This window comes from Leptinotarsa decemlineata, unplaced genomic scaffold (assembly GCF_025532065.1).
Source record: "Leptinotarsa decemlineata unplaced genomic scaffold, Ldec_3_MD MMD2_tig00078422_RagTag_RagTag, whole genome shotgun sequence".
In the NCBI taxonomy this organism is placed as follows: Eukaryota; Metazoa; Arthropoda; class Insecta; order Coleoptera; family Chrysomelidae; genus Leptinotarsa; species Leptinotarsa decemlineata.
The window spans coordinates 20,295,437-20,316,372 of NW_027412747.1; the positions used below are offsets into that span (position 1 = coordinate 20,295,437).

The 20,936-nt window shown below is 35.9% G+C and overlaps 2 protein-coding genes across 2 annotated transcripts in view; both read left to right on the forward strand.

Moving 5' to 3' along the window:
- Gad1 (glutamate decarboxylase) overlaps positions 1-1,529 on the forward strand; it is a 142,734-nt gene extending 141,205 nt beyond the window's left edge. The window contains exon 12 of the mRNA XM_074186450.1: positions 1,419-1,529. The gene's annotated coding sequence lies outside the window, so the exon portion shown is untranslated. The remainder of the gene's footprint in view (positions 1-1,418) is intronic.
- Positions 70-18,925, forward strand: Faa (fumarylacetoacetate hydrolase). Its single transcript, XM_074186452.1, has 9 exons — positions 70-252; positions 1,419-1,529; positions 2,965-3,086; positions 7,087-7,227; positions 8,674-8,771; positions 10,714-10,866; positions 13,683-13,889; positions 16,603-16,751; positions 18,663-18,925. Exons 1-9 carry the CDS (start codon positions 169-171, stop codon positions 18,852-18,854), a joined length of 1,257 nt encoding a protein of 418 aa, XP_074042553.1. The 5' UTR covers positions 70-168; the 3' UTR covers positions 18,855-18,925.
- Positions 18,926-20,936: the final 2,011 nt, after the last annotated feature.

The window sequence follows — 20,936 nt, forward strand, 5'->3', positions numbered from 1 at the left end:
CATACACAAACGAGTTTCCGTGATTTTGAATATTAATATATCCATTCACATACATTAAATACCAGTTCTAAGCCAGATAAACAAGACCTTGATATCACGATTCAAACTGCTTGTCATTAGTGTTGTGGAAGCTTGTGTTTTGTTAACACTTTTTCACATCAAGTTAACATGAAGTGTTTCCTGAACTACTCTAAATATTGTGACTTTCCTATTGAGAATTTGCCATATGGAGTATTTTCTACGACAAACAACGTAAGTATATTTCGAAGTGAACTTTGATTGATTGAATTGCTACCTATACATTTTATTAATGTTTTGAGCATACCCATGAAGGCGTAAGTATTTGTCCTGCCATCTATCGGACTTAAATGTAAGCTCGTAGTAGAATATTGCTGGTATCTGTATTAAGATGGACCAATTAGTGGAATGTTTATGTTTTTATTCGCTAGATGGCGAAGCTAAGTCAATGTGAGATTTTTTATATTAAATTCAGTGTTTATCAAGGTGACCAGAAGTCGGTATATTTTGAATATTATTTATTAATTCAGTTCAGTCAGATATGCCTACATCCTCAGCAACTTCTCTGATAGTGAATCTACGATTCTCCTTCACAAAAAAGAATCATCAGCAGCAGTGTTCTGTGACTTTGCTAAAGACTGACTGTTTGGGTCATGCTAAAAAACTATATCACTATGGCATCCGTAGAATTACTCATAAATGGTACGAGAATTATCTCACAGGATGAAGTGAGATTGTGAAAAACTCATCATCCTCATCAGAAGGCGAAATAAAAAAAGGCGCACCACAAGGTTCAATACTGGGACCGTCGAGTTGCCAAACAGCCCGAAATCGGTCTGCAAGTGTGTTCCAATAATTGAAAATCTATTGCGGCAGTTGTATTGCCAACAGCATATGGAGGAATAATTTCAGTGAAGAATCCTGCACTAACGCCTGTCGGATATAATCCAACGCCCTTCGTGGTATTAGCCAGGGGAGTAGTTGTTTTCTGATGGGTGTCAGTCCATCAACCTACAGTGTAGGGAGTTGAGACTGACCTTAACGAATTGTTCCTTTAGATGATTTAATTTTTTTTTATGTTTCGAGGTCGATTCAAAATCACCCCATGTAGCAGATGAGCACATTCGTACTTTGATATTTCTGCAGAAAAAATTTCAATTCCTACAAATGCTTTGACAACTTCAATTGCCTTTTGTTTCCTGGACTTCAATTTCGTTTGTCTTCAACTTCAACAATTCATTTTTGCTTTCAATGTTTCATTCCAATTTCTTGAAATTCATCTCATACCTTCATGGCTTTTTCTTGGATCCCCTTTTATTTACCTCGGTCATCATAGAATTCGTACTTGGCTTCTTGGATTCCACTTGTTAGTTCATGATGATATATTTATTTCATTACAGCCAATCCCTAGGATCGGTGTGGCGATTGCAGATTCCATCCTCGATCTGAGCGAAGTATCCCATTTATTCACTGGACCAGAACTTCAGAACAATCAACATGTTTTCAAAGAAGTAAGTATGCTTCAAAAACATTATTATCAACTGGGTATAATTGAACGAATTTGTTTTATCATTTAACTTAAATGCATTGTAGAATTTTGAGACTTCCAACTAAATAACACAACACAACAAAGTTTTTGTTTCGAGGTTGAAATTAGATGATTTTAATGTATTTCCACGTGTTAAAACCGAAAGTGACCATAAAAATTATATATTAGCTCTTGTTTTCAAGATATAGTATCATTATATTATATATATGTATATTGAGTTTTCAACAAATGAAATATTTTATCACCAACAGTTGGTACACATGTTTGTTTACATAACACCCCTCTCATCAGCTGTTCTTAAGTAGTAAACATAACCTATGTGAGTTTTTCAATTGTACGCACGTGCTTGCTATTGAAATTATAGTGTGAAGTTGATTTTTAAATTAATTTAAGTGCTGATCTGAAATGCCTCGAAAGTGTGTGAATTCTGTCGATAGCTTTTGCTATATATGTGGTGAAATAACATTTAAGGCTCAGAAACGTAAAATGACACCTATCGTTAAGACAGCCTATGAACATTATTTTGGTGTGAAAGTTGGGGACCAAGATAAATCATGGGCTCCTCATATATGTTGTAATTCTTGTTCCGTCATATTGCGAGAGTGGCTGAAAAATAAAAACCGGGCAATGGCTTTTGCAGTACCTATGGTTTGGCGTGAGCCTACCAATCATACAGATGACTGTTATTTCTGCTTAACTCCTCCCATTAAGCAAGGTTTATCTATGAAGAAAAGAGGAACGGTTAAATACCCTAATCTCCCATCTGCTCTTCGGCCTGTACCATGGGATTTTATAAAATCGATCTTTTAATTTCTTTTTCATTTCATATTCGAGGAAATATTTTCATTGATGGTAAACTGTCTTGAATTGCAAATTCGAAATCATAATTCGAAATATTCAAAATAGTTTTTGAACATTTCATATAATGTTGAGTGTTTTTGAAAATTGTGAAAATAAACTTGACTAAATAAAATAGGTATCAGCATATTCTCAACAAAATTCTGAAAATACGAAGAAATATCGCCTCTATAAACCTGTGACCTTTGATTTGTTGAAAACTATGTAACTAGATGAAAAAATCTAAGGGCGTATCGATAATATATTGAATGAAGAAAAATAGTAACTCCGCCATAAAAATAAACAGGTCAGATCAATCACCAGCATCCAGGCACTTGGTGGGCTTAAAATTGGTGAGCGAACTCATGTGTCTCCAATTCCTTTCGTCTTGTCTAGCGTTTTTCTTTATATTTCTCAATTATGTAATGGATATTCATCACGAAAGAAAGTATTCTAACCACCAATAATGTAAATGGTCAACCTAAAACAGTCATCGATATCTCAAAACCATCATCGAAATAATGGAAATAATCACATCGAATTTTTATTAATAATTTTAGCAAACCTTGAATAGCTTCATGGGATTGTCATGGAAAGCATGGAAAGAAGCTAGAGAAACTATCCAGAGTATCCTGTCTGAGGGTAATCCTGCAATTAGAGGTAATCCGGATCTCATGAAAAGGTAATTGAATTTTTAGAAATCTTTGATTTTTTTATGGCAGCTAACACTTCAAACGGAGTATTTGAATCTGACGACATGTTCTTCTAAACACTCTATGATCGTATACTCATGACGATAAACAAATCATTTTATGTATGACACGATACTGATGGAAATTACTTTGATTGTCTCATGATGAAACCTACGAAAGCGTTGAAGGGCCACACAAAAATATTTTTTTCGATTTGTATAATTCTGACTTTCATCTCAGAATTCTGACTAGTAAGTCAGAATTTTGACTTGTATCTCAGAATTCTGACTTGCAAGTCAGAATTCTGACTTGTATCTCAGAATTCTGACTTGCAAGTCAGAATTCTGACTTGTATTTCAGAATTCTGACTTGTATTTCAGAATTCTGACTTGTATCTCAGAATTCTGACTTATAAGTGACTTGTGTGTGCCAGTCTTCACTTACCTACACAGTAGTTTAATGGAGTGAGATCGTCAGAACACAACTACTCCCCTGGCTAATACTACGAAAGGCGTGGGATTGTATCCGATAGGTGTCAGTGCAGGATTCTTCGCAGAAGAAATGCAATTGTATCTCCAGTTATATCGAAAGAAGCGATTCAAACAATGAGAAAAATTTCATTATCTTCATATTTTGATAAATGCAAAAAACTGCCTTATAATACTGAATGTATCATTATTATTCCCTGAGATACAAGTCAGAATTCTGACTTGTATCAATGGAAAAGTTAACTGTATTCAATTTTTATCCAAGCTATCTCCTAATACAACGTTCTTTATGTTTCTCCAACACCTCAGTCAAATCTAAGACATAATAGTCCTATTTATCGACTTTGTCGGATTGCCAGTGAATATCTTGTTTCAGCAGATTTTTTTTTGACGCAATCTCGATATTCAAAAAAGATATAAATGATACTTTAAACAGTGCGAGTCTCTAACATGGAACAAATTCACTAAATCAAAGGTGTTGTTTCTTTCGGAAATATGCTCGGACACGTCGATTAGTATTTTAAAGTGCCCTTATTTCAATGCAATAAAAATTATACAGTGTGTCTCAAATATGAGATATAACGTCATCGATATTTTTTTTTAAATGACAACCCTTTTTTTAATGACTTCAATAAGTTGCACATGCCTGCCAAATTTCATTTTTTTACTCCTTGTCTTTTGAAAGATATTCAACAAACATTATCTAATTCAAAAAATGAATTCAAAATCAATAGTCTTTTGTTAACAAGTGTTCAAAATGTCCATTTACTAACTGACAATACCCTAAACGTAACTGAAACTCGTTTTGAACATTTCTGATTACTTCGCCGGAAATTAGCCTACACTCCTGTCTTATTCCTTCTTTTAAATCCTCAATATTTTCCGGTTTGGTTTTAAAAACTTTGCTCTTCAAGTAACCCTATAAGAAAAAGTCCAAAGGTGTTGAGTCCGGAGACCTATGTGGCCATTCATAAGGTCCTCTTCTTCCAATCCATCTGCCTGGATATACATCATTCAGGTACTCACGGACAGGTCTTGCAAAATGAGGGGGCGCGCTGTCCTGTTGAAACCAGATGTTTCTATTTGGCACGTCAGCTTCTATAGGACAAGGGAACAAAATAGCCAAATTCGGAACTAGGTCCTTCTGCAAGAATTCTAAATATCTTGCTCCAGTAAGATTTTCTTGGAAGAAAATCGTTCCTATAACTCGATCACCAACGATCCCTGCCCAAACATTGACTTTTTCTGGATGTTGAGTGTGGCCTTCGCTCATCCAGTGTGGATTTCTGTCTGCCCAATAACGACAATTTTGACGATTTACCACACCATTCAACAAAAACGTTGATTCGTCAGAAAATATAAGTTTTCTTTATGTACAACATTCCTGTCTAGTAGATCCATCATTTTTTCGCAAAACTGAAGTCTTCTATCTGGATCAGTAAGTTCCTGGAGGATTGTTATTTTATATGGATGACATTTTGCAGCTACAAGAACTCTTGCCACTGAAGACTGGCTAATTTCGAGTTCCCGAGCTATATGCCTAGTGGGGACATGGGGATTTTCTTCGACAGAGAGAAGAACATTTATTTTGATCTCTTCACTGAGCGCACTCCGACGATGTTCATTTGTTTTTCTTAAATGCCCATTTTCCCAGAATTCTGAGATACAAGTCAGAATTCTGAGATACAAGTCAGAATTCTGAGATACAAGTCAAAATTCTGACTTGCAAGTCAGAATTCTGAGATACAAGTCAGAATTCTAACTTGCAACTCAGAATTCTGAGATACAAATCAGAATTCTGAGATACAAGTCAGAATTCCGACTTGCAACTCAGAATTCTGAGATGAAAGTCAGAATTATACAAATCGAAAAAAATATTTTTGTGTGGCCCTTCAACGCTTTTGTAGAAACCAGCTGTCACCCAAAATTTTGTTTTTTTTCATTTCACCTTGGTCAGCGAAAGGACCGTCGAGATACAGTAGTTTTGTTTTGGTGTGGAGAATTTTGTTTTTTCAATAGATTTTTCAGAATATTAGGCCAAATATCCAACAGAGAATCAATACAAATTGGTACCAAGATGTTGGTTGGTGAGTCCATAGTGCAAGGTTGACGAACCATTTTTCAAGGACAAGTACTACAGGAAAATTCTCAAGACGCTCTAAACGCGGTTCCTGTGTGAAAGTAGCGATTCACGTTGGATTTGAAGCGCTGGCGATTAAATTCATTTGGAAAAACGTTCTCAGGAAGTTGATTCCACATAAACGCAGTTTTCCGAATGAAAGAGACCTTAAACAATGAAGTTTGAGGTGCACTGAATTGAATCTGAAAACGATGAGCAGCCACAGTCCGTCGCATATTTCTGATATGTACCGCTCTTGGTGGAATCAAATGTACCAAGTCACTTGAACACCTCCCGTGGAAGTATCTGTAAAAGAGAGACAAATCTCCAACCATTCTTCGATGTTTCAGGCTATCAAAGGTGCAAGTAATATTCGTGTCTCCAATCAGGCGGATGGCTCTTTTCTTGTGAACCATACTCCAAAGAATGAATGATCTGAGCTCCATATGGCATCAAAACTTGCTGAGGTTTGTACAGTTTTCTGATTCGGAGCAGTGTTCCAGCGACATGATTGTGCCAAGACATATTGGTATCAATTTGAACTCCCAACGAACTTATCGAAGCAGAGAGCGGAATTGTCTGTCCAGACAGTATTATATCGGGTTCGAAAACATTTATTTTTTTTCAAAACCAATGCCTGGTTTTTTATGGGGCATTGAATGAAACCTGGTTACTTCCACCCCAGTTCGAAATTGTCTCTAGATTCTCAATAAGATATGCAACCTCCTGCTACTGATGAAAGTGTGCATCCGCAGCTGATGTCCTGAAATCCAAATGGAATGACCAGACAAGTGTGCTGTCGTCAGCAAAGCAATATGATGGTATCTTGTTTTTTTTCAATAAGTCGTTGATATACAATAAAGCATGGATTCTCCCTATCTAGTGAGGACTATCTTCGGTAGGTAGGTGAGCAACACAAATGTGTGGATTTTAGGTCTCCTATGACACTTTCAAGGCAGACAATCTTCTATTGCAGCAGGGTACTATAACTGCATCCACCAGCCAGGAGACGCTCTCTAGTCCTCCCAGGTAGCTTGTAACATCTTCTGGAATATCCTTTATAGCAGCCACAGTAGTATTCTGAAGAGCATCCAGTGGATTCCAGTGGTTTGATCGATGTTGAGGTTGTCGGATGTTCAGACATTTTCAGGAAGATGCACACGCTTTGCAGTTTACATTCATTTCTTTCCTATCCAAAACAATGATTTCAATTGGCAACTTTTTCCAATATGTGCATGCCCAAGGTTTCTATCATACTAAACCAAAAATTCTGATAAAACGCTAATTTTGATATCGCAGAAAGATCATTATCAAAACCCAGAATTCGTTCTGATATGCTCGTGAATTTTTGATGAATTGATTTCTGATTGACTCAATTTTCAGAGCATTTACTACTCAAGCTGAAGCTATAATGCATTTGCCAGCAAAAATTGGAGATTACACAGACTTCTATTCATCCATTCATCATGCTACAAATGTTGGGATCATGTTTAGGAGCAAAGAAAATGCTTTAATGCCTAATTGGTGAGTAATAATTGAAATGTATATGTTTCTCTAGCTCACAGTGCTGCAGCAAAATCATTTATATATATACAAAAATCTCTCAACACCAACTCTCAATACAAATAATAATGAGCCTAGAAAATAAACAAGGTATACTCATGCAATATTGAATATATAATAAAGTCTCAAATGGAAATGTTTGGTTTTGATTTCAGGCTGCTTTAGCTATTGGCCTTACAGGGGCATGACATTGTGATGAACTTCGAAAATTAAAAATTGATGATATGGAAGATCTTAATTCGGTCCTTTTAATAAAATTACCCGATAGTAAAACCAAAAGGAGAATTCTACCAAATTTACAAAAAATATGTGAAGCTTCGACCATGCACGAATGAAACACGTTTTTTTAATTACAAAAATAGCAAATGTACGAAACAGCCTGTGGGGATAAATGAATTTTGCACCATAGCGAAGGAAATAGCGAAATTTTTGCAATTACTGAACCCTGAATTATATACTGGCCACTGTTTGCGAAGGTCATCTGCGACTATTATAGTTATCCAAGGGCAAATCTTTCAACTTAAAACGTAATGGAAGTTGGAAATCCAGCAATGTTGCTGAATCTTATATCGACAACTCCATAGCTAACAAAATGAAAATTTCAAAAAGAATTGTAGAATCCATTAAACCTCCAGCGCCATTAGAACCTGAACACAACAATGCTGGGGAAGCTCAGTACGTTTTCCCATCAACTTCAACTTCGACCACAGGAATTACTTTACAAAATTGTTCAAATATGACTTTTAATTACTATTTTAAATAAAATATAAAAATGACCTAATGACATACAAGTATTATTATATATGTATTTCAATTTTCAATACTTGAAAACAACGCAACCGTAGAAAAAGTATAGTGTACATTGCGTGAGAAAATGACATATTTCATCACTGTTTCTCCATACCGCTTTACTTTCGGAGGTTGAAATTTTGTATGTGGGTTCCTTTTATATTGTGGATGTGCAGTAAGAAAGGATTTTTCAACATTTCAACTGGGGCGCCAACGGCGAGGAAAAAAATTGCGTCCGTAATTTTCGGTGGGTAAATTGATACTTGTGATGCACTGTTTGGAACCTTTGCTGTAGAATTGAATATTATTGGAAATCTATCCCAACTCCAAAACGTTATTTTAACACCTCGACACGTGTTTCGATCACCAAGTGATCATCTTCAAGAGGTAGATTAAACAGTTCAATCTTTCTCTTGAAGGTGGTCACTAGGTGGTCGAAACACGTGTCGAGGTGTTAAAATAACGGTTTGGTGTTGGAATAGGACTCCGAGTGAATCTTTATTTAGTATCAGCATTGTACCCGTACGGAGCCGGGGCGGGTATTAGTATTGCAGAAATTTCACTCAATCTCGTAAGAAAATTAAAGAAAATTCATATGAAGATTTTCTCCTTTTTTAGGAAATATTTGCCGGTTGGTTATCATGGACGGGCTAGTTCAATAGTAGTGTCTGGAACACCAATACACAGACCCCATGGACAAACATTACTTGCCGAAGGTAAATGAAAACAGATAGTATTCACATTAATCAGTGATTGAGGATTTGTGATAGAATTAATGAAAACCCATAACCTGTATTGTTATACATAGCTGAATTTTTCATTACAGCGGCTACAAAAATGGATGCGAATTTGAGGTCATTATTTAAAAAAATGAAGTTGATGAAACCTAATGAACGAATCGTAAAATTGCAAATTGTTTTTTCACTCAGATTATAACAAATATAACGAAATGATAAATCGACTCAGGATACTATTTCCTTCCTAACAAGACAAATGTATGATGTACTTGATAAAGGAGGGGTGTCACTTTGTTTGTTTCTCGACCTTGCTGAAGCGTTCGACACTGTCGATCATTCCCAGTTGTTGGAAACATTGCACAGTTTTGGCTACTGAGGAAATGCTTTAAAATTTTTTCAATCTTATTTGGACTCAAGAAAACAATTCGTGACTATAAACGGATGTATAAGTGAAGGAAAAACTGTACTTTGCGGAGTTCCACAAGGAATAGTTCTAGGGCCAATCCTCTTCGTAATTTATATAAACAGCTTACTCACCGTGCAAACATGTGGAAATATCATCAGCTTTGCTGACGATACGGCTATCTTTTATAGCGCAGATTCTTGGGACAACTTGAAATATACCATTGAAGAAGATTTCAGCCACCTGATAGATTGCTTTAATCACAAACTACTCACCATCAATTTGGAAACATCTATGTTCCTACCGCTGAGCTGTTATGCTTCCAACTTGCCCAATTATGAAAAGTTATTTTTCAACAATCACGGAACAATCACACCAAATCAAATACCTTGGTGTCACTGTTGACAGACACTTAAGATGGAATATACATGTCGAAAACGTAACAAACTCCCTCAGAAAATCAATATATAAATTCAGAGTATTATCAAAGATGCTTGATATGCCTGAATTGATCACAACTTATTATGCAATCGTTGAATCTAGGCTCTCGTATGGCATAATAGGCTGGGGAGGTGTAGCTAGCACATACATTTAAATAAATTACAAACTTTACAAAATATGTTGATCAAAATAATATTTAAAAAAATCGGTATTACTCTACAAATCTCCTATAAGATGAAACAAAATTTTTTGATATCAGACAGCTATTCTTTCATAAAATTTTGATAGATCAATACAAAAATAAAGATAGCCTAATTTTAGTATCGCATTCCTATCATACAAGAGCAAACGTAAACTAAAACTCAAGTATACCTATATCCTATAAAGCTATTGGGCAAAGATGCCACTCTTACCTTGGACCAAGACTTTTCAATACCTTGAGTTCAGAACTCAGACAATCTCCTTTTTTTATACTCAAAAAAAGTCTAAAGAAATGCATCACGGGCGTAGATCGAATGAAAATACACGATCTTATTGATATGACATGACATGACAGGAAATATATATGTATATGTGCATATATGTGTACACATGTATCATCTAGTTTTTCAATTCTGGGAATAATGAATTGACTGAATTACCAGTCTCAATGTATATATGTACAATTTTGTCTCTAAATATATTTAAAAGAATAAAATACATTTTGATGTGAATTCTGAATTATACTTACTAACCAAACATTATATATGTAAAATTATTGCTAATATTCATTATGTTGTTTATTTCTTGTAATTTCTTTATTTTTTGTAAATTTCCAATGTAACCATTGCTTTTTATGAAATAAATTGATTGATTGATTGATGAAACAGTATGGAAAGTTCCTCTGTTTTTTTCATATCATCCGAAATTCGACAATTCTAGTTTTTGGCGAATACTTCAAAAACGACCACTGTTATTCTTGATATAAAAAAAATTTCTAATGCTCCAAAATCGAAAACTTTTGTCCAATTCAACCGACCGTTTCCAAGATATCCAACAGGGGATCAGCTTAATAACGGCCTGTTTATTAACTTCTAGGTACTCCACCTGTGTTTGGGACAAGCAAATTGATGGATTTTGAATTAGAAATGGGCTTTTTCGTAGGAGGATCGAACAAACTTGGAGAACCAATCCCTGTTGAGAAAGCGCATGAACATATTTTTGGATTCGTCATCATGAATGACTGGAGTGGTGAGTTTAAAATAGTTCATTTCATTCTGAATCCATGAATAGTCTGAAACCAATCGGTTGTTAGAACAAGTTTTCCACTATGATATCATAATGTTTGTTTAACCTCATAAATTTATTGCCAGTGCTATTTCACACTGGTTTAATATTTCAGGCTATGAGATATTTTTTTTATGTGTGACATTTGAAAAACAATCCTTTCAATATGTTAAAAATAGGTCTATTTATGTAGCACTGTTTGGAACCTTTGGTGTAGTAATGAGTATTACTGGAGTTTTTTCCCAACACCAAATCGTTATTTTTAACACCTCGACACGTTTTTCGATCACCAAGTGATCATCTTCAAAGAGGAAGATTAAAACAAAGAACTACTGCGAGCTAATCCTATTTATGCTATAAAGGTAACCCATACAGGTAAACCATCCAGGCGTACCAACCATACAGGTATACCAACCTAAATTAATCTCACAATTTTGCCTTATCTATAATTTTACAATATATGTTTGAATGTTATAGCTGTATGTAAAACAATTTTTAGCTATATAAAAATTAATTTTACAATATTGCCTATCCAAATTTGTTTTTACAATGTGTCCTTATGTAGTAATCAGTAAACCCAACAACATTATTTCATATCATTTTTTAACAAGCTATATAGTATGCTCTTTGGTATAGGTCCGTCATCGTTATTCATAATATTATTGTGTTTACTTATTTCTACACTCTCATAGGCATCTAGTTGCCTGTTATTAACTTGTCTGACTAATCTCAATGAACTGATGTCTATGGAATGGTTTTGTTGCAAAATATGATGGGCGACTGCTGATTTTTCAGGTCTTCCATATTTCAAGTGTGTTATGTGTTCCTTATATCTTACTCTAATAGATCTTTTTGTCTGTCCATAATATTTTGCATCGCAGTCCTTACATTCAATTTCGTAAATTCCAGACTTTTCCGAATTCTCGATTTGTCTTTTGGACTTCCCAAAAGGCTCTGTAGTGTATGACTTGTTTTAAAAACCACCTTCATACCTAGTTCCTTGAAAATCTTTCCAAAGTTCCTCGTATATTGGTGGTATGGAACTGAGATGTATTTATCTTGGTTTTTGTTCTTTCTGAAAGTCGAGATTTCGTTCATTCTTAACCTAAACTTCTTTTTCCTTATTATGGCATCTACAATACCGCTCGAGAAACCGTTAGTGGCTGCTATTTCCTGTATTGTACGTCTTTCTTTTGTGAACCTATCATGTGTTAGAGGGAAAGTCAAACATGCACTAAAAAATTCAACCCAGCACGTTTGTGCTGTCCACAGTGATGTGAACTGTCAGGAATATACCTGTACGTGCTTGTTTCTTTTCTAAATATATCGTATTCTAACCCTCCATATTGGCTCCTCATTACCAAAACATCAAGAAATGGTAGTTGTCCCTTATTTTCTAACTCATACGTGAATTTTATTGATTGACATCCATTATTTACAATGGAAACAAAGTCGTCAATATTCGATTTTTTGGTATCGAATATCGCGAAAATATCATCCACATACCTTAGCCAAATCCTAGGAAAATACTTCGACTTTTCTTTGGTTTCCATTTCGAATCTGCTCATCAACAGGTCTGCCAGGTAGAGGGACAAGCGGTTTCTCATGGCCGTTCCTTCCTGTTGTTCATAAAAGCAACCTTCTACCTGGAACCGATGTTGTTTCATACACATATTAGTAAGAGAAACGAATTCATCGATTTCTTTATTATTGAAATTATTTTTCTCTAGTAATTCCCTGAGGTATTGCAAAGTCTGTGGAATTGGGACGCTAGGAAATAAGGAACTAACATCAAAAGAAACCAAAATCTCACCACGTTTTTTGTATGTTGAATGAACTCTAAAGAGTTTTTTATACTAAAACTTGCTTCCGCAATAGACAAGGTTTCAAATTCTTTAGTGAGCCACTTTGCTATTTGGTAGGTAGGAACTCCAATAGCTGACACGATGGGGCGCATTGATTTTCCCGGTTTGTGGATTTTTGGGAGGCAATATAGTTTCGAAACCGTTGGGTTGGAAACTTGTTACTTCCGTTTCAGTTGAGGGGTAAGTATGTTGTCGCATTTCTTAAGGACGTCTTTTACTTCGGCAATCGTCTTTGGTAACGGGTTCCTGGACAATTTCGCATAATGTCCGTTAGTAATGAGAGTATTGACCCTTTTGTAGTAGTTTGATTTATCCAGAATTACTACTTTGTTACCTTTGTCGGTTTTCAAATAAAAAACGTCTTTTTCTCTCAATCGTCTGATAAGTTTATTTTGGTTTTTATTGTTGTTTATTGAATGCTTCCGTCTATTGGTCTATTGATATGATAAAATCGAAAAAACTTGAATTTCCCATTCCCAACAGAAAAATATGTTGCTTTTCTCAGCTAATACCCTGCTAATACTCGTCTGTGATGTGTAATCTGATTCGGATTTCAGGATATCAGCAATCCTAGAAGCAGATGCTTTTTGAGACATCATTCAGCAACCAATAGCACTTATAGAATTGGAGTGACCCGAAAACTTGCTAACTCTTCAATAATTCCATTTCTTTCACATTTTCCAATCCTTCCTGTTTCTTCTTTTTCGTTAGGTTGATGATATAATCTTGAGGCATAACTGGTATTTTTTAAATATACCTACTATTTCTTTCTGCTTTCAAATTCTCCACAGAAAAGACATTATAATAGTAATATATTGCAACTTTAAAATTCATTATCATGCGTTGTGAGTTTTCAGTAGAAGTGATTTTGTCTCAATGTAACGTTTGACAACTGTTTTTCACAACTCTTTTCAGCGAGGGACATCCAGAAATGGGAGTATGTACCTCTTGGGCCTTTTTTGGCTAAAAATCTGGGTACTTCAATTTCACCCTGGGTGATCACAACACTTGCTCTGGAACCGTTCAAAACTGACAATTATCCTCAAGATCCAGAACCGTTTCCATATTTGAAGCATTCCGACAAATTCAACTTCGATATTGAGCTACAAGTGGATATTACACGTAAGTTTGCATTCGATTAAAACAATTTATTCAGAATATAAATATCTCATATCCATCATCAACATGGTTTGAACCTTTGGAAGATAAAATATGATCCAGCAAACTTGTTAACTGTTAAGTACTATGGAAAATACCCCAAGCGATTGTCTGTACCCAGAAAAAATATCCCTCGCACTATGCTGATGAATGTTTGCCACGTTTTGTCTATAAATTAAGTAACTGATTGATTTATTTCAGATGTGCTGTTGACAGAATCATCGATTCGAAACGTCCCCATGTAGGCGCTTTAAAACAATAAATAGGAAGTGCTTTTGAGACTTCCTAATCAAAATCAAACATTTTTTTATTCCAGCATGGTTTCTTCCTTCCCTTCATTAATTGTTTGGCTGATACATGAGCTAAATTCAATCACTTCATCTGTTCAATGTCCAAGATGGTATAAAAATCTCTGTGTCCATTTCTTCCTATCGTTAAGACTGAAAAATAAAATGAAACATTCATACCCATACGCCCTATTTGTTATTCAATTAAATTTTGAGATTTTTATCTGAAAAACTTTTATGTTCATAAAGTTTTTCATCAATAACAAAATAAAATTCGCACAAATGTATATACCCCAAAATAAAACATGCCTTTTGATTTTAATCAATTGAAACACATTTCATTACCTGTTATTTATAACATATGTACATAACCCTTCTTTTCAGAGTTGCCAACCGTAGCGGAATTCCGCTACTGTAGCGGAATTTACTCGATGAGAGCGGCGTAGCGGATTTGAACATAAAGTAGCGAAATTTTCTTTAATCAATATTGAAAAAATATGGAAGAAGAAGAGGCAGTGGACAGCACTCTCCTTCTTCTTTTCGATTCAATGGCCTCAGCAACTGAGACATTCATATCATAAACTATATACCCTCCAATATCTTGAAACTAAAAGTCTCGACTGTCTCAAGTATTTATGATACACTGTTTGGAACCTTTGGTGTAGTAATGAATATTACTGGAGTTTTTTCCCAACGCCAAATCGTTATTTTCAACACCTCGACACGTGTTTCGATCACCAAGTGATCATCTTCAAAGAGATTAAAAACTTTTAATCTTCCTCTTTTTAATCTTCCTCTTTGAAGATGATCATTTGGTGATCGAAACACGTGTAATATTTTCTCAGTAATATTGTCTCAAGTATTATAACTTATATGAAACAAATTACAGTGAAAATAGAAGATAGTTCATCTGATTATGACTCAAGCGAAAGAGCTATCAAAGTTGGAATTGACGGGAATGGGACATTCCCGTCAATTCCAACTTTGATAGCTCTTTCGAGACAAAAAGTCTCGAAAACAAACTTGTTCTCAACATTGTTCATCTGATTCCAACTTGAAAGGGTGGATTAGACCTATCGCGAATGACCGTTCAAGAGCTCAGTGTGACTATACGTACGTGAACAAATAGATTTTTATTTTTACTTTTCAAAATCATTTTTTCAAGCTAAGAAATTTCAGGTCGAGACGACAGCTTTCAAAAATTAACTGCTGTGAACTTAGAAAATTAGGTACCATCTACTGAGTTGCGCGGTTGAAAATTAGCATGATCCTGATTACTTACATTAGTGACAGTTCAGTTTGGTGGTATCTGAACGGTTCACAAACTACAAACTGTAAGTTCTGTGGTATTTTATTTTGGATAGGGCGCATGATCTAACTGATTGCGTCAGATATACAAGCGTAGCGGAATATGATGCAGTGTAGCGGAATTTTGATTCATGTGTAGCGACTTTATAGTTCTACTAGTTGGCAACACTGCCTCTTTTCAATGATGGAATGATAGTTTCGAAAAACTTCCATTTAGATGCTCTAACCTAAATGAATAACAAAGAAATAATGAGACTTTTTTGATATCCAGAATCCAGTACTCCAAAATACCAACATTTGCTAACTTCTTACTTTTGAGAATGGAGGGCGTTGAAAGCAAGAAGGTGAATAATATCCAAGTAACGGTTTCAAAAGAGACTATTATTAACATTCAATTCGTATTTACATTGCGATGTCCTCAGGAAAAAATTGTATGCGAAGTTATTTTGTGGCGAATTTAAATGTATAAAATATAATGAACTATAGTAATCGCGTTGTGGTCATTCAAATATATACCCAATATAAAATTTCAGTATCTCATTTTCATGAACAAAGCGACTTTTCAAATTCATCGTTATGAATGAATATGGACCATCAGTTTCGGATGATCTTCCTGTATGTAATATGCGACCTTACAAAATCTCCAAGCGATGTAACGTGGTTGCTGGGTTGTCTTCTATAATAAGGCAAACTACAATCTTTCAAGAATGTCCAATGTAAATCCTTCAAGTGGGCTCAGAACAATCGAAAATATGTTTGACTAAAAATAATAAAAATGAATGAATGAACTATGATTTTTTTTGGGAGTTTTCACTGTTCTTGAATGCCATAGTGTCAGACCTTGCTCATGGAATGAGTTATTGAGAAACTGCAATTTTGTGAGATTAACTGTACCTGTACAAAAAAATATCGGATATTATGTATTGCTCTGAAACATATATACTCAGAGATACATTTTACTGATGTAAATATTTTGTCACAACTCTCTCATTATGGAAACATCGATAGATATCAATTTCTTCAAAAACATTTGAATTTTTCTATTTATTTCTAGAGGATTTACCAACTTTTTGTTGTTTTAGCGAAAGGTTCCAATGTTTCGACCACCGTATGTCGTTCAAATTACAAATATTTGTATTGGACTGCAAAACAGCAACTTGCTCATCATACCATTACCGGCTGTAATGTGAATCCTGGAGATTTGATGGCTAGTGGAACCATCAGCGGAGAGGTGAGAATTAATTATAACTTACCGTTGAGCAATGAATCACAACTATACTACTTTGTCAAAAAAAGGTCCAGGAATTGGTCAATATATCGCAATATATGAAGTATACATCCAAATTTATTGTATTTCCTTCCTTTGAAATACACTTGCGCCACTGAAGAACACAATCATGAAAAGATTTTTCAAACGCATTTTTTGGCACGCGCATTCGCACTAGCTGCGAATTCTCTTTTATGTTATCTATGAGTTTTGGAAATATAAAAGTCGACCGGAGCCATATCAGGTGAATAAGGTAGCTGCTCCATAAGATTTATTTGGTACTTTTCGACGAATGTGCTCTCTTAAACGCCGCGTAACGCTCAGATACCCAGTACACTACACCGCAAGATCACCTTCACGTTTGATCAAAGTTGACGAGGTGTTTTCGGTTTCGACTAAGTTGGAAGGCACCATTCCGAAGCTTCTTGACTGGTTTTATCAACGTTATCAAAAATCATTGAAAACTAGTCATAAGTAGGATAGTGGGTTTCTTGGAAAAACATAAAATTATAGCTTCCGTACAGTTTGGCTTCCGACACACAAAAAACATGGATGACGCCGTCTTTCATTTTCTTGATAACGTCTACACGACCCTAAATGATAAAAAAGTGGCAGCGCGGCAGTATTTCTGGACCTTTCTAAGGCATTTGATTGCGTGGAACATAAACTGCTGCTGCAGAAACCCTTCCATTATGGATTCTGGGGAACAGCCTTAGAATGGTTCAGATATTATATTACTGGTAGAAGTCAAAAAATAACATTGAGCAACAACACTTCTGATAGTGGAAAAATTGTACGCGGTGTTCCTCAGGGGTCAGTTCTAGGCCCAATTTTATTCCTGTTCCATATCAACGATATAGCAAAACTTGATATCTAGAGCATTCACCTTGTTTGCGGATGACACTACGGTACTTTGGCGTAATAAAGATCCTGACTCGGTCTGTCCACTCAGATTTAGAAAAAATTAAAAAATGGTGTGAATCGAATATGCTATCGCTAAAATGTTTCTAAAACAAATCTGATAACATTCAAGTGGGACTTGAACAAGTAATACTAGATGAACACATGATTGAAACTAAGCCTTCAACTAAATTTCTTGGTATATTCATTGACAGTAATTTAAAATTTGGTAAGCATATTACTGCTTTAAAAAAGAAATTATCTTCTGGTTGGTTTGTCATAAATGTCATATCTCGTGAACTCAAATTTTCAGCAGCAATAAATGTGAAAGAACTAAGGAACGTACTCAGAAACATTCGTAAGCGCTACGACACATGTATCGAAATACGTGGTGGATTAGTAGAGGCTACTAGGATATGAGTTAGAATTAATTGTTGCACTAAATCGAAACATTTCAATAATTAGTTATTAGTTACGTTTATTAAAATTTTTTGCTTCATTGTTAGTTGAATTGTGTGAATGTAATTTCGTTATTTTCATTAAAAATATCTACGCTATTTGTTTTTTTTTTCATCTGGTGGCACTTTATTGTTGAAATCATAAAAAAAATGATATATTGTGACTGTTAGCTGTGTGAGTTTTCGAATTTTTGAGTTGTCATAACTTTGTTAATAATGAATATTTTTTTCATGAAATTTTAGTCACACCTATTTAGAGGCACTCTGAATCCAGTGGCGTAGTGATTTTTTCAATAAAAAAATCGCTAATGAAAAATCCCTATTTTCGACTAAGAAAAAATATGGTAGTATGCCCTGAAACTTTAATAAACATTTCAAATTTTGTTCCAAGGTAGACCTTTTAGTACTTGACATTAAAAAAAAAATTATTAAAATCGATTTACAACTTCAAATTTTAGGGGGGTGTTTCCACCCCCTTTGCTTTATTGATCATATTGTAATATAGTGCCATTTTTAGACATCAGATTCGTTTGGATCCATGCTGGAGCTCTCCTGGAAAGGGACCAAGCCTTTGACCTTACTGGATGGATCTCAGAGGAAGTTCCTACTCGATGGCGACACAGTTACAATGAAAGCTTCTTGTCAAGGAGATGGTTTCAGTATAGGATTCGGGACTTGTGAAGGAATGTTGCTGCCCCCAAAACGTTAAACTGGCTTTAGTGGATCCAGATTACTGTTGAACGATGTATTGTTTTGAATTAAATTCTTATATTCTTCCTATTGGATGGATTTTTTGTTAATTATAAATAATTAGAACCTAGACTTTCACGGCCAGATGCACGATACAGAATCCTGGCTAGTAGGCCTTAGTCGAAAGGAACTCTTTAGAGGTGTATGCGTTGACTGCGAAGCCGATTGCCTGGAAAGCACCTTGCTTGATTGCTTGATAACGTTTATTCATTATTTAGGGGTTAGTAATTAACGATGTTTTTTAATATTTTGTTGGGACCCTGCTATAGGCTTATGCCTCTTCAGGGTTTACAATTATTATCCTATCTGTGTTAGTGTATATTTATCTTAGAAATATTAGATGTATTATAAATTATAAAATCGGTTATCCTGGTTCTTGGCTGTGGTCGGTGTTCATGGGAGTGTGGATTTGTGTAGAGTCTGAGGTGTTGTTGGTTTCATTTGAGTTCTCAGGGTGTTCCAGGCAGTGATTTTCCGCTATCTGATGGCTAATGGATACTCCTCAAGGATATTCTGGATCTGCTCCGTTGGGCTTTCCATTAACCCCAGGAGTCTGGCTGGAGGGAACGGTAGCTTTTTCCGTGGTATCCTTTTGGCACCTCCGCGGGGCCTCCATGGAGTGGTAAGGCCGCGGTGTTTTGGCTTCTCATAGTTCTCGTAGCGTATCTACTTTGGAGTTCCTGAAATCTCAAATTGATCGGGGTGATGTCTATTTGCTTGTATAAGTCGTGTGAGAGATATCTGAAGGGGAGGTTTCTTAGGATCTTTCTCTCGGTTCTTACTATTCGGTGGATTTGTCTTTGGGAGAGGGTGCTGTAGATCGTGGCTTTGTAGTCCATGACCGGTCTTATGAAGGTTCTGTATGTGTGTAAGAGAGTCTTACTGTTGCATCTACCGATCTTGCCTATCAGCGCTTTTAGGAGATCAACCATTTTCCGGACTCTGCCAAGAGTTTCTCTGAGGTCGGTCTCCCAGTTGAGGGTACTTGTAAAGGTAACCCCCAAGTAGGACACCTAGTTTTGGAGATGGAGGTTCTCTCCCAACAGTCTGAGGTTCAAGTCGTTGGTATTAAGTTTGGGACGGGTGGTGGTGTTTGGGTGTCTAAATAGGATTGTTTGGGTTTTGAAGGGATTCATTTTGATTCGCCACTTGTTGCACCATTGCTCATAGTGGTCAATCATTGTTTGGATTTTTGTTTGTAGGATGCGGGTACTGGTTGCTGATGTGTATAGGGTTGTATCGACTGCATATTGCAGAATTTTTTGGGTGGAGAGTGTGTCGTGCACATAAATTAAGAATACGGTGGGTACAAGGATAGGACCTTGGGGGACTCCGGCTTTGTGAATGGAATGGAGTGAATGGTAGGGACAGAGTTTCACCGACTTTTACACGGATTTGTCGGTTGGTAAGATAGGAAGCGTTGGTAAGATGAAGTGAGGAGGTAGTTGGATTTGAATTAGTTTCCAGATCAGGCCCGCGTGCCAGAACTTGTCGAATGCTTTTTCTGTGTTTAGGAGGATGGCGACTGTACCAAAGGAAGAATTGATGTTCTGGGAGATGTGTGTATTCAATTCGACTAGCGCGTTTTGGATAGAGTGTTCTAGTCTGAATCCATGTTGGTGTGGAGGGATGATATTGTTTTTGTGGATGAAGTGATTTAGTCTGTTTGTGATTGAACGTTCTAAGAGTTTGCCGAGGACATTGAGAAAACTGATGGCCCTATAGAAGTCAGGATTGGTGTGGTCTTTATGGGCTTTAAGGATCAGGCAAGTGGGAAGTATGCATGTTCCAAACATGTGTCCAGGACGTGTTTGAGATGTGTTAGGGCGAAAACGGGGAGGTTTTTCAAAATCCGACGTTTCATAGAATCGGGTCCAGGGGCTGTAATTTTTCCGTGGTAGATGGCTTGGAGGATATCTTCCTCACTGAAGGGGGATCTTAGGGGACAGTTTGGGTCAAGGGGGATTTGACCAGGATGTTTCCCCAAATGGGCGTGGACTTGTTGTTGAATGAGGTTTAAGTGTCGATTGTCGAAATGGAT

Bases quoted from the DNA above. Each gene is read 5' to 3' on its own strand.
- Faa (XM_074186452.1), top strand. From the start codon at position 169: ATGAAGTGTTTCCTGAACTACTCTAAATATTGTGACTTTCCTATTGAG. The intron at 10,867-13,682 runs GTGAGTTTAAAA...AACTCTTTTCAG, and splicing joins CATCATGAATGACTGGAGTG to CGAGGGACATCCAGAAATGG. The intron at 13,890-16,602 runs GTAAGTTTGCAT...TTGTTGTTTTAG, and splicing joins GCTACAAGTGGATATTACAC to CGAAAGGTTCCAATGTTTCG.